The sequence below is a fragment of the Myotis myotis genome, unplaced genomic scaffold (assembly GCF_014108235.1).
Source record: "Myotis myotis isolate mMyoMyo1 unplaced genomic scaffold, mMyoMyo1.p scaffold_m19_p_16, whole genome shotgun sequence".
Lineage (NCBI taxonomy): Eukaryota > Metazoa > Chordata > Mammalia > Chiroptera > Vespertilionidae > Myotis > Myotis myotis.
In genome coordinates this window covers 37,930,808-37,947,029 of record NW_023416320.1, presented here as the reverse complement: position 1 = coordinate 37,947,029, position 16,222 = coordinate 37,930,808, and the positions used below count along the sequence as shown (strand labels likewise).

General features: G+C 39.0%; 1 protein-coding gene across 8 annotated transcripts in view; it reads left to right on the top strand.

Moving 5' to 3' along the window:
- The window catches only part of EYA1 (EYA transcriptional coactivator and phosphatase 1), a 211,890-nt gene that overhangs the window by 53,860 nt on the left and 141,808 nt on the right, over nt 1-16,222 (top strand). For 3 of the 8 annotated variants that reach the window (XM_036338516.1, XM_036338515.1, XM_036338514.1), the window contains exons 1-3: nt 397-713; nt 5,871-5,920; nt 7,423-7,550. In XM_036338516.1, coding sequence (XP_036194409.1) covers nt 7,427-7,550 — 124 coding nt within the window. In that variant the 5' untranslated portion in view covers nt 397-713; nt 5,871-5,920; nt 7,423-7,426. Of the gene's footprint in view, nt 1-396; nt 714-5,870; nt 5,921-7,422; nt 7,551-16,222 lie in introns of those variants that run through there. The other 5 variants (XM_036338509.1, XM_036338511.1, XM_036338513.1 and 2 more) reach the window with 3 other exon arrangements.

The following is a 16,222-nucleotide window of genomic DNA, read 5'->3' as shown; positions in this document are numbered from 1 at the left end:
TAGCTGCTGTAGCCAGAGATGTGTGTTGACAGTGTCTCCGAGAAGTTCTTCTCCCACAGCTGTTTATTCTGATAGCACGGGGCGCGCTCATTTATATAATAATTTTTTATTTTTTTTTAAAGCAGCACGGTTGAGTCAGACCAGCCGTGCTCCTTTCAACTGTTGCATTTAAACCAATAAGGTTAGGACAAGAGAATAGCTGTGGCTGGCGTGGCACAAACCACCGCCCCAAGCCCGCAGGCGGCACGGGCAGACCCACAGGGCTGCGCCCCCCGGCCGGGATGAGCTGCTGCGGGTTCTTTGTCTGCGGCGCTCAGATGCGATCGGCGGCGGCCGGGCGCCGGGAGCGCAGGGCTCGGGGCGGTCTCTGAGCTGCGCCGGGAGCCCATGGCTCCGAGTTGGGGGCGAGGGGGGAACTCCGCTGTGCCACTTCCGACTCGCAGCCTTCCCGCGGCCGGCCGCTGCGGCGGGGTGCCCGCTGGGGACCGCGCTTTCGCTCCGTCGCTCGGCAGCCCGAGCCTGCAGCAGCGGCCAGGCGGCTGTCCCCGCGGCCGGGCTCGGCTTCCGGGAGCGCCCGGCGGCCCCGAGAGCCCCTAGAGCGGACCCTCCCGCGCCCCCGTCCCGGAGCGACAGGATGGCCGGAGCCGAGGGCTGCTGAGCCGGGGGAGGCGGAGGAGCGCAGCGGACGGGCGGACGCCGCCGATGTAAGCGCTGTAAGTACGAGCCGGGCTGTTGGAGAAATTGGAGGGGCGGACAGCAGCTGTCCGGTGGGCAGAGCTCGGGATACCAGGAGCGCTTTGGGTCTTGTTTTGGTTTCTTTTACCATGCAAACCCAAGGGCATGGGGAAGATGATGACACTTTGTACCTAGGACTTGATGAACCGCAGGGTTCCATCACCCACGCCTAATTCTCAGCCCCCAAGTTATCCGAGCGATTAGAACCAGTGACTGATAATTACAAATTAATTGTTCACAATTACTTTTGTTGTGATCTAGATCAATAAATAGAATCTCCCGCGGGGAGATTACTTCATATCTCTTTTCTGAATTGCTGCACAAACCTCAACTATGATCGCGTGATACTGAATAAAGCTATAATATACCTATGTCAGTATCTACACATATATATATCTCCATTGCAACACCCAGATAATTTCTCCTACACACTTCAGATTAACCTGAGAAAATGAGGAAGAAATTAACGTTTTGAAAGGACAACAAAAATAGGCACCGCTTTTAAAGGGAGGAAATCCTTTTGCTTCAATAAACAAAATTTCCAAACATTATATTAAACAGGCTCATCTTCAAAAGTGAAATTATAAACATTTGCCAAATTAATAATATTTTCACTTATTGACATTTTATATGACTTGAATGGACCTTGAAATTTAACCAGACTTAAATTTTTGAATTATCATTTAAAATATTTGTCGTTCAGAATCAGTATATGAATTGCCCATTACTCGTGGGTGTATGTGTCTTGGGAGGAGTTTTTGAACACACTTAAGCAGAGCATTTGCAAGAATTCGATAAATTCAGAGCTGTCCTTGCCTTTAGACAACCGTTTTGTATGTTTCATTTCTTAAAATGACAAGGGGTCCAAAAAGTCGGTAGTTAAGCACATAGTGTAGTTTTATAGGTTTGAGGTTTTATTATTATTATTATTATTATTATTATTAAATGTGTCTTTCAGAGTAGGTTTTATTTTAGGCTTGTATGAGTGTTTTCGCCCACCCTTTGGATTTGAGGACGTGCACACATGAATAGTCATGCTTTTTTTTTTTTTTTCATTATCAAATATTTGACTTTCTCGCTGCATGAGTTCTCCTAAGGCCCGAAGTGTTCAGTGGGTGAACAGGCAGCCATGGCTTTTCAATCCTGAAAACTCTCTGCGGTGACAGACAGAGAAGCCTAATTGAGCCACTGTTCAGTTTGAGAGTGCCAAAGGCAAGTCAGCTGCTCTCTGGGTTTCCTAGACATGATAAATGATTTTCTCAAAAGAAAATTTCCATTGGAATGCAAAAATGTATTTTATAGGAGTTCTTTGAAATGAGGAAAATGCTTAGAGAGGGAATAAAACCACTTCTTCCATTTAATCAAATATCAAAAGTATTCGACATTTACAATACATGCTATTTTGAAAACAGTCCTTGAAAACTATAGGTAGAACCAGTGCCATTTTAATACTTGTTTTTGTGTCCAAGCGGGACTCTCTTTTGTCATTTTCTTTAAATGAGATACTTCAAAAAGTAATACAGTATATATATTACATTAAAAATCAGTGATAGTATGAAAGCCGTTATTTCATGGAGTCTTTGATAAAGAAGGAAATAAGTGTTAACATTTCAAAGGCATCCATCCATTTCTTGGCAGAAGTTTATTTCAGTTTTAGGTTTAGGTTTTAACCAGAGCATTGACACCGTGGGTAGAAATATTGATTGAAGAGAGTTTTAGCAAGAATACATTCTGATTAAAAAACAGATTTGTGCCCAAGGCACATTTTTTTCACTATAAAATGCATTCTGATGAGAAAATTGCCATTGTCTTTCAAATTTGGGAGTGCTCAGGTTGATCTGTGGTTGGGCAAAACTAGCTTGCCTGCCAACTCTATTTATTTAGATAAGTTCAGTACTTTCACTTTGAAAATTTCTTTTTGGTTTGAAGAAAGTAAGTTTAAAATTATAGTCGTTTTGTAAAAATTGCTTCTAGCAAGCAGAAAAGCCTGTGGAAAACCCATAATTTTAGACAAGTACCTACATTTTATTTGCTCTGTGCTGCTGAGATTTAGAATCCCTTTCCATTTACAGTTTACTTTTCACAGAACATTATTAACTTTTTGGCTTCATACATGATCTTCTGTCAGATGCTTTTGATTTGTAATTTAGCAAAGTATAATAAACAGTGCAAAAGTCATGAATTTTGCTCTGCATCCTGAGCTCTGTGGTAGGGAAAATGTGATAAAATGTGTACCTTAAGTCTTGTTTGATGATCCCTCAAAGCAAGTTTGCCTTCTGGAAATAATTTCTGGGGTTGAAGAGCATGGTATTAACAGATTTAATGTGGCTATTCAATGGATTGGCGAAGTACTATGTGAGGTTTAACAAAATGAGAGAGACAAATTGAACATCAACAAAAGTTACATCTGTGAAGAATTATAAATTTAATTAGAAAAAAGGCAAACTTAAAAGACCTCATTAACTAATCAGAAGTCAGAGTTACTAGTTTGGGATTCTTGAATGTAAGTCCTTAGAAGTTCTGCTGTCTTTTTTCTCTTTGTGTTTTCAGTAGCTGTATGCTACTCTGAGCATTCATTCTATAGGAAGAGTTTTAAAAAGCATTAAAGTGAAATGACTTCATTGTAATATAAGGTGACCATTTACAATGTTAAGGGAAATAGTGTTGCACTCATAGGAGCATTTGAATTAAAAATACCAGATTAGGAGAAGACAAGAAACATTACCTTTATGGATGGGAAGCAGAAAATGTAAGCTTACAGATATCTAACAGCATTTTTTTCTGAAAACCATGAAATATTTTTTTCTCTTTTGAATGGAAATGCGCCTAATTATTTTTGAAACACATTAGGGTGTTAGACCTTGAAAACACAGCAATCTCCAGAGATCTTGTCATATATAAGAGAAAATCAACACCAGTCAGAAATAGGTGTTCTTTTTAGATAAGTCATTATGAGAGTATGTTTCCTTACTACACTGCAGTCTTGTACTACACATAAAAAACTAAAAGCATGTGAAGTGTAGCATTTTGTAAACTGTAACTAATTTTGTTCACATCTGTGTCTAATTGTTGTCTGCATTCGCATTCTTGAGAGTAGATTTATTTTTCCTGGACCGCGATGTGGATTCAGCTGACCAGCCTAAGTGAGGATTAGTTGTTTTAAAGTTATTTTGATTAAAGAGTCACTTTTAAATACAGTAACACACAACACATGGTTTAAATAATCCTTGAGACACAAAAGAATATATCTGAAGTCTACTTAATGAAATGAAGATCGTGAATGTGGACTTTCAAAAATTGTAGTGTATAAAAAGTACAGTAGAGACTGAGTCGAGTCAGCAGAAAGGAAAGATGTTGTGAAAATACATTAATACATTTTTTAGTGAGAAAACATGTTAGAATAATTCTTATTTTGAACTCCAATGAACAGTTTGACTTTGAAATTTAAATATGACAGGTTAAACCTCAAATATAAATATAATCAAACTTTCTAAGTATATAATGGAACCAAAGTTACATTTCTAAGCTTATACAATCTAGCTAATGTTAAAATAGCAATGTATTTTAACACTTTTAACATTAAACAGAAAGTATGTTTTACATACTCTTTCACATAATTAAGCCAAGAGAGTTCTTAAAACTAAGTTAGTTCTCACCTATAATTTATTCCAGGTGTACTTAGGTATATTGCTGCAGTTCCTAAGGGGAAACATTCAACCTTGTGTAGAACATTAATTTTAACAAAAATTGCAGAAGCCTGTTATCACAGAACGACATATCCACAAGCATTCACATTAAATTTTCATTTAATGTTCAGGCATCTCTTAAAATTTAATTTTCATCCTGCACGCACTCTAGAAAAGCATACCCAGAAATCGCACGTAACATTCACCAAACATGGCGACTTTAACGATGCTTCATGCTGGCCAGAAAGGTAGTATTTCTTAATTTCATAAATCATAATTGAAAAAGAACAGGACTCAGTCGTAGATACTTGGCCTGATAACTTTAATGCCATGTGGGGTGCTCCAGTTCTCAACTTGGTCCTGTGACCCTAATGAATGTCAGTTCAGGTTGAATGAAAATGCACATCAAAGGTTTGGAATTCGGAATCGTTTTGAACGCCCTGCAGAATAGAATGCCCTTTACAGCTGAGGCATCAGCCTGAGCGTGGGAGCCAGCAGCCCACCTTCGCCTGAGCTGCTCACCTGCTGGTCGTTGGCGTTGGCGCTGCCTCTGGAGGGTGGGCAGAGATTAGCAACGGCTGCCCTGCCTGTTAGGTTAGTTGTTGTCCGGTGAAGTCCCGAAATCCAGATTCTTCTGGAGACAACAGACAGCGACAGGCTGGCTACCTGGGACACGGATTGATGACTGTCTTATCCATTCTCTCTCGGTTTAAAAGATGGAAAATCAGATCAAAGCGAACGGCTCTCCCTACTTGATCAGGCCTTGAGGAGTACGCGTGGCTGCCTTGTAAAACTGCGTGGGTACACGAGCATAGCGCTCCGGGATGGGGCTTGGGGGATGAAAACTTGCCTTTGCCTTTTGTAAGGAGTCCAGCGGGGCCTGGAAGTTGCCCAAAAGCCCTTTCAGTGAATGTGAAATGACAAGCAGTCAATATAGCAGAAAACTGGTGATAAGGATAAGAAACTGTCGGGAGTCAGAGGGGTGGGCGGGAACTCTGCTTCAGCTGGTGAGAGCAGCAGATGAAAGATCCGTGGATGCTGGAGGACCCTGTGGCCTGGGCTACTGCTGTGAAACACACTCATTTTGCTACTAGCGATTTTTTTTCCCTCCAAGCACCTTTTCCAAGCTGCCTGGGCCAGGCTGCTTTGCATGTTGATTGGGGGAGGGGTAATCCGTTTGCAGCTGTCATAGGCCAGTGATGAATCACTATCCAGTCATTTGGCCGCCGTCCCCCCTGACCAGGGGAGGAGGAGGGTAGACCTGCAGGAGGAAACAACAGTAGAGACCTCAACTTAAAGACAATATGCCTTTCACGGCTGCAGTATCCTCCTTTTTCTCTTTTGGTTAAAAGGGAGCATTGTGGTTCTCTGCCATGTGCTCTGTGTAATTAAGAGCTGACACCGAAGCAGAGTTAACAACAGCTTCTAATTTTTTACCCCTGATCACAGGTGCAAACACCTCAAACCAGTTCAGATGTTGCTGTTTCCTCAAGTTGCAGGTAAGGATATTGTTGATATTTGACATTTTGGGAGATTACCTCTCTGTGACCCATATCTATTTTTGTCTAGTATTTCTTAATTATTGCTATTAATAGCAACGGCCTCTGTTGGAAATTACTTAGCACTGTGTGTGTGTGTGTGTGTGTGTGTGTAAGTGTAAGTGTGTAAAACATTTTGAGTATGTAGAAAGGGAATAGGAGCCTGGGTTTGAAAATGATTATGGGCTATGGTTTCTGGAGTTAGGAAAACTGTGAATGTAAAGGGAATTTAGAAAAGAGAAATTAGATTTTTAAGTCATTTCTAGTTTGAATTCAGATGACTGGGGGAAATAAAAACTCACCCTAGAAGAAAAATGGTTCATCTTAAGCCATTGAAAATCAGTTTAAGTGCAACCTCCAAATTAAAATGACTAACTTTTAGTCTTAGCTTCATAGATAGGATATTAAACATGCTCTCCCCCCCCCCCCTTAAAAATACACATACGTTTAAAATAAAGTAAATGAGTCTTCGATTCTCAAAAGCTTTAAAAACAAGATGGTATCTAGGGATGTTTTTAGTCACTTTAAATAAATCCTCTCTTCTTTACTGAGATGTTAAATACACATGGATAGCTGTACACTTGGGCACATGAGTAGTGGCTTTTGTACCTTTTATAGAGTAAGTAACTGCTGGGTCTAAGGACTTTCAGGGGAGGTGGGAGTGTTTTTATAGGGTAAAAATGCTTGGAGCACTGAAGTGGAATTGTTCTTTCCCTGAGTGACAGTTGAGGTATTCCAAGTGCTAATGCTCACAGGACTCCTGTACGTGGGCCTTATCCCTTTTCAATTGGGCACGCTGTGTGTAATCCACAAAGCAAACAGGAGAGCCGACATCATAATGTTTTAATGCTGCATTTGTTTCAAGGGAAACAGAGGGACAATTAAGCAGTTTGCCAGAGTAAACACATTCAGCAGAACTATCTCATTCTCTGTCATTAGACTATAGGCTCCGAGTGTTTTATTTGGTTTGGGGACCCATTAAATTACGATTGGTTGGTAAATTATAAAGGAGTACTTAGTGCTAATTTATTAGATCAAACAGATTCCATAGAAGGGTGGTTTTTTCCTACTTGTTTACACATTTTTTCTTTTAGAAAAATGATGCCTTTTTTAATGTAAAAGAAGCATGACTACATTTTTTAAAAAAGATTAAATTAGATGTAATTGTCTCTTTTGATCTGTGCCTTGATGAGCCCTATAAGAGGAGAAAAAAAAAAGATTTTAAAAGCCCCCTGTGAATGTTTGGCTAGATAGGTAAGGCAAGTGGCTGACACCTTTCATTACCACATGTTATGAAAGGGTGACTGGAGGTAAAATGTAAGATGAACTATTTTGAGTCTAAGAAAAGAGATACAATGGGACTTTTGTGCGAATGTGTTCCAGAGGCGTCAAGTCGTTAGCGCATTAAATAGCGGCGTTATGAATTTGGTACATCTGTCAAACGGAAGGCTTCTTGTCTCTAGGTCTATGGAAATGCAGGATCTAACCAGCCCGCATAGCCGTCTGAGTGGTAGTAGTGACTCCCCCAGTGGCCCCAAACTCGATAACTCTCATATAAATAGTAATTCCATGACTCCCAATGGCACCGAAGGTGAGTGTCTGCCTTCTCACTGTTTACTTTGCACCTTGCTTCTTCATGACTGTATGCTCTGTTGTTCGGTGGTTACGAGTTCAAATCCATGAAATTACTGTTCTGTTTCTCCTTACGTAATTTGACTTATGAATCAGTACTCATCATTAGGAGCTGCACGTCACTAGGTTATTATAACACTACATGGACTGGGTTTATTTTGCATAGATACATACGTATGCATATTATACATATGGGGTGGGCATAACATTTCGAACCTTTTTGTTGTATCTCCTCCTGACCATTTTCCACAACACAGTATCAATTTGCAGTGTTTTGCTTTATGAGTAATGAAAATTTAGAATTATTTCCTTTGTTTTGCTTTCCCTTTTGTTACTAAACTATTTGTTGCATACATATAACATTGGACTGAATTGTTTCTAAATATCAGTACAAGAATCTGTGTGCCTGTCTTGGCACTTTGGACATTAAGTTATAAAGAAGTTAAAAAAAGAAATCTGTTGTTTACAAATATACAACCCCATTTGGATGATACACAAAATGTATTTGCTTCTTAAAGGTTAAATACTATATTTAAAACATAGTACTATTACAATTATTTGTGTATGATTAATACATGAATATTTATATATAGGTTATGTAAATAAAAATACCTACTTTGATCCACATATGCATAAGTCTAAACATGTAAATAAGACTATATATATCTATGTATTGTAATCTGTTCTTCATACTTAGATACTGTGTATATTTTTAAAACTTTAGCATATGGAAGGATATATTACATGTTGTAATCTATTTGTTTCCACCTTAGCCTAATGAAAAATTACTTCTTCACAGATTATATTTTTGCTTATTTATTCCCTCCTAAACCTCTGGACCTTGATGAACTTGGAGCATAAGTTTCACTAGAAGTTCAATAAATTATTCATGTTAGAATTTCATCCATAAACATCATTTTCCAATCACCATTGTGATCTTTTATCACATTTCTTAAAAATAAACAAAACTAAATGCCATGAAATTGTTTGGTTCAGTATTTCCATATGTATTAGTGAAGGCTTTTGAAACTATTAATGTTATGAAATTTATGATACTAGAAAAAATATAAAATCAGCTGTTTTTCATGTGAGACATCTTAATTTTTATACTGTGACTGTTGTTTTTAAAGTGTAAATACAGGGATGGGAAAACATAGATTTACAGTGGCTTGTATGGAAAATAATAAATAATAATAAACTCTGTTTCATGTACTCACAACTGTAAACCTACGTTTGCCCACCCTTGTAGTCTCTGTATTTTCCATTTAAGTAAATACTTTCATTACCAGAGTTCATGAAAGATGGTCACTGTCAAAAGTAGAAACTTCGCTGACCTAGCAAAAGTTAATCTCTGAATAAGGTGCCTTTTCATCTGAAACTCTTTTCTTCCCATTTCGATAGGTGATAACAAAGAATTTTAAGTTATTAAAAGGAAAACAATCCTAGGGTTTAACTAGATTTTATAAAGCAAATAAAAGGCAAGCAGTCCTTTGTTCCTCTCCTTTGGAATTCAGATGCAGGTAGAAGGATGGCTAGGCCACAGTGTAGACCGGGGTGTGCTTAATCACAGAGGTCCCCAGGCTAGTGGGCCCCACGCCAGTGTCCTTGAGCAGGTATACACTGACCTTGAGCAAGTAGCCACTGACGAGAGCCAGGGGGGGCCAAATATGTAACAGTTCTCATCACTGAAAAATTCAAATAAGATAATCATTTAAAGTAACTTAAATATATAGAAGAATAAGCATGTCAAATTATTTTGCTTAACAGAATATACCAATACATATTGATGGGATTAATTATGATATAATGGTAGTTAATTTTCTTATAGATGAAGAAATGAAGTAAGGGGAAGATGTTTCATTTTGTCATCATTCACAGGCATATTGTCTGGGACAAAATAAGCACCACACTATAATGAAATTGAGTGTGTGTGGGGGGACTTCCCCCGTGGGGGGCTCTGTGTGAATGACGTGTGGTTTGTTTTTAAAGGGCTTGTGGGGTGGTACTATGTTTCTGAGTATTCATACTTAATAGCTGATACCATGTTCAGATTCAGGAATATTTTTTTGCACAACTAAAATAAGTTCAAAATAATAAAATATATTGAATAATTGTGTAATTGGATGAGCCATTCAATTTGGAAAATATTTAAAAATTACTCCTTATCCTTAAAATAATCTTAATTATCTTAAATGTTGGAAATGAAAGTTTTAGGCCAATTTCAGATAAATACACACTCATTTCACTCTGTTTTCAGGCATTCTTCAGCGGTGGACGTGGCAAGGGCTCTAGTAGTTAAGAGAAGTCAAAAGATGTCAAGGGTTCCAGTCATTCAAAATTGATGTTAGAAGACGTTAGTATAAATTGTCCGAAAAATAAAATGGGATTTTAGTCAATCTACTGGCATATTCAGTTTTATTTTAGCGTGCAGTTTGAAAATGTGGACTCAAACTTTCTTCAGGATCCCTGTTACATGCCTGTTTACTAGTAGATGCAAACAGTATTAGAAAGTTCTGGGTTATTATTCAGTTTGTGAATCAATTCATCATGCTACTTACATGTTCTATAATGCGTTGGCTTCATTCCTCGCAGCCACCACTAGAGGAGTGAAGCTTAAATTAGTGAAGTCATCATGTCTGGCAGGCTTCCCTGGGGTATAATCATTATAGATTTTCCTGTTCCTTCTTTGAAAATCTTACTTATTTTGAAGCCAGCAGCGTTTACCAGTGAATCAGAAGAATGAAAAACAAGAAATTCATTAAAATTTCAAAGAGCGTTTAAAATATCAATCACCTCCCCTTAACTCCCTAACACATATTTCTTTCTAGCTTTTCTAGGCCGTGATTTATATTTGAGCGACTTCACTGCAGCCTCGTTGAAGCTGGTCTCCTTAATTCGGTCAACAAAACTTCCTCACAGTTTACACAGCTCTTGGCTGTGCCCACATTTATATTGATTGTCTTCTCTCACTCAGGGCCATTTTCTCTTCCTGCCACCACTTGTCCCTATAATGAGGCTAAGAAAACATGAAAATCTCCTGTATCAAAAACCATAACTTCACCTGAAGAACAAACAAGAAGGGAATGGAATGGCGAGGCAGAGAATATTAAGTTTCTTCTTGGGTCTGCTGCCAAATTATCATAAGACTCGATGTTTGTAGGTTCTGTACTCACAGGCTAGCGCCTATTTTCATGGTTCATCTAAGGGATAAAGACAGAGAGACACTGAGCTACAGCCTCAAATATTGTGCTTTTTCATTTCCTACGTGAAATGGTCCTTAGTTAGAAAAGTTGTTTGAATGTTTCATATTTCAAAACTTTCAACTCTTCATACTTTTATGTTCCATTCCAGCCTCTCTGAATTGTTATTGTTGCAGTTAACTGTTGGTTTCGCCCAGTTTATACATCTTTGAATTAGAAAACATAAGCAGGCAAAAGTATAAAGTCGCCTAAGTGAATGCTTGACCCGCATGCCGAAGAGCACTGTTGGAAGCGTTGTTTCCAAGGGAATTAATAAATTGTGTAGTTACCATTAAACAATGAAAGCTTGGCCTCGGGGGAGACTCATGGATGGTTTTGAAAACATCAACTGTGGCTTTTATTTTACCTGTTTTTCCTTGTCTTCGGGGCAGTTCGTCTTCCAGGATAGGATGGAATAGAAATTTCTTGTTATATTATTACAGTATAATTTTTAAGACCTAGGACTTTCAGTGGTGATGCTTTTTTAGATAACGGGACATCGAGAGGATTTCCAGCGTGCGGGTGTATGTTCACGCCTCGGTTTGCTAGAGGCTGTGTGTTGATGTTTGTGTTGTGTCAGTGTGAGAAGTAGTTGGGAAATCTTCCTTCAGAAGGACTCAGGGCTGGAGCAGTAAAAGGGTTTTTATTTACGGACCTAATTAAGGCCTTGTTTGCAAAGCAGTGATTCTTTCCATCTTTGTTTTTCCTGGTTGTCTTAAGTCCCTGGGAGCCCACGATTGGTCAGTCAGTTCATATAGTACTGGTTTGAGTGTTTATTTTTGGTTGTCTGGGGGGTGAGGAGTGGAGAAGGACCAGAAAGAGGTGTGAGCCAGCGGAATTAGGAGCTCTAATTCTGAGTTTGCCTGTATTGAAAATTTAGATGTATACGTAAGAAGAAGCTTAATTTTGTCTTAAGGCAGATGAATTTGCCTGTGAGTGACATAAGACTAGATGCCATTGGAATCTTCCCTACAAATAGGGCTTCAGGCATTCTGTAATTCAGATAGTCGTTTTGAATGATGTATCAGATTTCCAAGATGATAAGAGATATGATCTTGAGTGAGGTGGCTAGATTTTCTGCATGTTAAGATGTATTTAATTGTGTATTGCATATTTTAGGTCACAGGTTAATTCAGTTATACCAATTGGTATTACCAGAAGTTATTTTAAACTTGTTTTATCATTTCTGCAAAGCTTAGGACACTAATAAATTATCTGACATTGTTTTTCTCACTGTAATATTAATTTAGTAAAATACAGTTTTGTCCAACTGGAATATTTCCAAGAAATCTATGTATGAGAAATATGTAAATTGGTGTGAGTGTGCATCAAATTATGGTCTGAGGCTGCATTTGAAGGCTATATTTATCTTTTTGTGGTCCAATAGTCTGTCATCAATAGAAACATGGTAATCTAATTTTATTGTTGTTTACATTCTGCACATGATTGTGTTTCTAGAAGATTAAGGGTTATTGTGAGTAAAGGAGTTTTCTAAGTGACATTTTAAGAATTTGCAGCCATAGAATTAGCCTCTTATAAATTATTATTTAACAAAAGCCAGGAAAGGATGAACAAAATAATTATGATTTTATGTTTGCCTATATAGTGTATGAGAATAATTATCACATGCCTATTGCTAATTAATAGTAATAATAGCTACTTTTATCAATAACTCATTGGCAGTCCATTATGCTGACCATTCCCCATGATTTATTCCATTAATCTTCAGAAAATTCCCTTTAGATTGCCAACATCATAGTTAGGAGACTGGATTTGAATCCCAGCTCCATTTACTGGCTGTGTGAGCTCAAGCAAGCTAGTGTCTATGTGGCTCAGTTTCCTTATCTGTAAAATGGGATCATAGCGGAACTTCACCAGGCTTGCTGTGAGGATAAATAAAACTTGTAGCACACCTGGAACTTACTAAGTGCTCTGTATCTATTAGCTTCTAGGCTGTATGTAAATAATAGTCACCTCAATAGTTCGTATTACTACTTTACACACAAGAAACTGAGTCCTAGAAAGTGAAATGCCAACTTGAAAGACACATGGTTATAAGAGGTACCACTGGTGTCTGATCTGATATTTGAATCAAGTTCCGAGTCCAGAGCCTGGGTTTTCAAATCCCCATGTTATTCTGCAGGGAGCACGAGGTTCCCCTCAGCTGCCAATGCCTTTCCTAATGCCTTCACACCAAACACCGGTGCTCTCACTGCCACGACGGTGTCTTCAGGACTGGAGAACACCAATCCCTAGCAAATAGCGGAGCTGCAAACGGACCGATGGCAGAGGCTCTGATGACAAAAGGACTTTAGTATAAGGTCAACTCCCAGGTCGTTGCACGCTGGTCTCTTAAGTTCTTGCGTGTGTGAGATTTCTTCCTGGGGTCACACATGCACAGCATAATGCATCCATAGGGTAACTTTTAGGGGATTGTCTCTTAGTAATTTTCAAAGCTTTAGACTTAATTATAATTCCACCAGCCATCCGTCTATGTTAAGCCCCTCTGGGATTAAATGGAGATGGGAAGTCATCTCTGCTTTTCATTACAAGTCATTTTTATTTGCACATTTGGATGGGAGCAGTATTACTGTGAAAGTTAAAAAGCAGCTACAGTTTGACTACAGCTGAGGGAAATATTTTCTACCTTAGGAAATATTTTTAAGTGGGCGATAAATTTGGTCACATGTGTCTTGACTTTGAGAATCAAATGATATGAAACAAGCACAAGTCAAGAAAGAAGTGTAAGTGGCATTTGCTGGGGGCGCCATAGGAACAGCAGTTGTCAAAGCTGAGTGTTGGGAACATGTCTGGTCTGTTCCAGGAAGAGAGAGTGAGGGGGATGAGAGATAAAGCCAGAGGAATCAAGGGGTGGCCTGTGTAAGGCCTTGTAGGTTGGCATGTATACTCTAGTCTATTATGTAGGGCTAACTATGTCTTCTATACTAGGAATAGGAACTGCAGTGCTGATTGCCTGAAACTCAGCTCAGAGTTTCCAGAGCGCCAGGCTTCTTGATAAACGAGTGACTCAATGGAGACAGTTCTCCCCTACTTCCAATACCTGATCGTTCAGAGAATCACAGTTCCCTGGCCTGTCTCCCTGGGTGGGCCAGAACTCTGGTACAAGCAGCAATTCATTTCCCTAAGCACATCCTATCTTCTGGGAAAAACTTCTGGTTCCCTCCAGAGGGAGGTGTGAACCTTGACTGCTGGTATTTAGGCTAATTCTTATCCCTTCAGTGATGGATTTCTTGCTTTAAGTAATTCCTAATTTCTCATGATGGTCAAGGATGCCTGGGGGGAGCAAAGTGGGGTGTGTGTGCATGTGTGCATGTGTGCGTGTGCGTGTGCGTGTTTTCTTTATTTACTTGGAGTATCGTCTAAGAGTAATTCACTCTCCTCTTTTTTGCTTCAGACATACAATCTAATAGAAATAACAGGTACATAATGACAACTCTTTCATTTTTACTGTAGGTAGGAAAAAGGTTTTTTGTCACATAGCTGTCCTCAGTGACTGCTAGCCATCGCCTTCTCAAAATGTAAGTTTCGAGAAGTTAAAGAAAGATTGACATTAAGTTTTAGGATCCCAAATTATAAATAAGTAAAAGCTTATTATGATTATGTTCCTGGTAATTTGCTGGATTTGCAGAATTTTCGTTTTATTCCATTCCTCCAATATCCTATCACACCAACAAAAGATAGATGAACTCTACCAAACACATTCTAAGGAGCTATGTTTTATTATTCCCATCATACAAATTGGAAACATTTTTTTTAACCTAAAATGGATCAAAATCCAAAATGCTTACCTATTTTTTCATTGTCCCTATTACTGAGAAGAGGAATTTTGCATGGAAAGAATAATTTTTAGCAAGGGAAAGAATATGAACCAAATTGACTGAATTCTTACTATTTATTGAGTGCAATATTTATGTGCTCTACATACCTTATTTTATCCTCAAAGGAAGTTAGGGTAACTTTTGTGCACCTCTTTTTAAAGCATTTAGATGACTAGTCTCTGTTTACACAGCTTATTATCTGAGCTGAGATGAGATTCAAAGGCACATGAGGCTGGTTTCAAAGCCCACACTCTACACTATAAAACTTGGCCTCCTCAGAAGCCAAAAAGCTTGGCTCTTACTGAAGTACTTTATCTGCCTTAAACCATTCCTTTCCCTTACCTAAGAGTATGGACCAGTGAAGGAAACATCTATTTACATGTGTGTTTACATGTATGTGTGTATGGTCTCTAGGTCCTTAAAGGCACAGACAGACCTCTTCACTGTGTGTCCATACCACCTAGCAGAAGGCTTGGCAGTGATTAAGCAGTCAACAGATATTTGTTGAATGGATGCCCCTTATTACCAAGCATATAACACAGTTGAATAATTACAAGAGCAGAGATTCATTAATTTTACTTACAAAGCATTACCCAATTTAATAAGCATCTGAAGTCCATTTCCAAATATTTGAAAATCATCAGTTCACAGACCAATTCATATAGTAGCCATAGGCTACCCATGCAGAGAGCATCAGCCATCAGCATTGTTACTGATTTGAATTGGGATTTGTAGTAACTGATCCGCATTTGTCCTGCACTAATAACTGTCAAAGTTAATAGTATTTAGTAATGATGAAGCAACTGCCACATAGTCCAAGAAACAATGGAATGACATAAAGATCGAGCGGTTAGTACACTTAGGTTTAGTATCCATACGCGATGGTAAGCAATGATGATTGGCCCTAAATAATAAATTATATAATATTTTTATATATTAAATATATATGACTATGTATCACACTGTATGTCCATTATTGCATTGTGAATTCATTCAAGAGATATTCATTGAGTGATTGTGTCTAGAAATGTACCAAACACCCTCCTGGCCGGGGAAGTTCAAGTCTCCCGTATTTGCAGGCCTGTGGTTGATGACTGTAATTGGGGCTACGCTCTGCAGAGGGGGAGGGGCACCTAAACAGGACTGAGGTGGCTGAGGGTGGAGGTTGGTTTCTACACACTGATAGCACTTGGAGTCTTGAAGGAGAGGAAGGAGAACAATGGGTGCCAAGCCTGGAAGGAAGAGAGAGCAAGAATTTTTCCGTTGTAGCAAAGACATCCCTAATTCCAGGGACACTGCGCACATGTGTGTGAGATGAGGGACATGTGCAAAGTGCACAGCGGTGGTGCTAGGAGCCACCCTAACAGATGATAAAGGATCTTTGGTACGCAGTTCAGGAGTTGGGATTCAGTCCTGCAGGAGCTGGGCGACGTGCAGGCTTATAAGGAGGACAGTGATGTGCATGTGTCTGTGTTGCAGTGATATACTTGGGTGGTATTTTGAAACCGTATTTAAGGGGTGGTGGGTGGGGAGGAGATTCCAGGTGAGAAGTA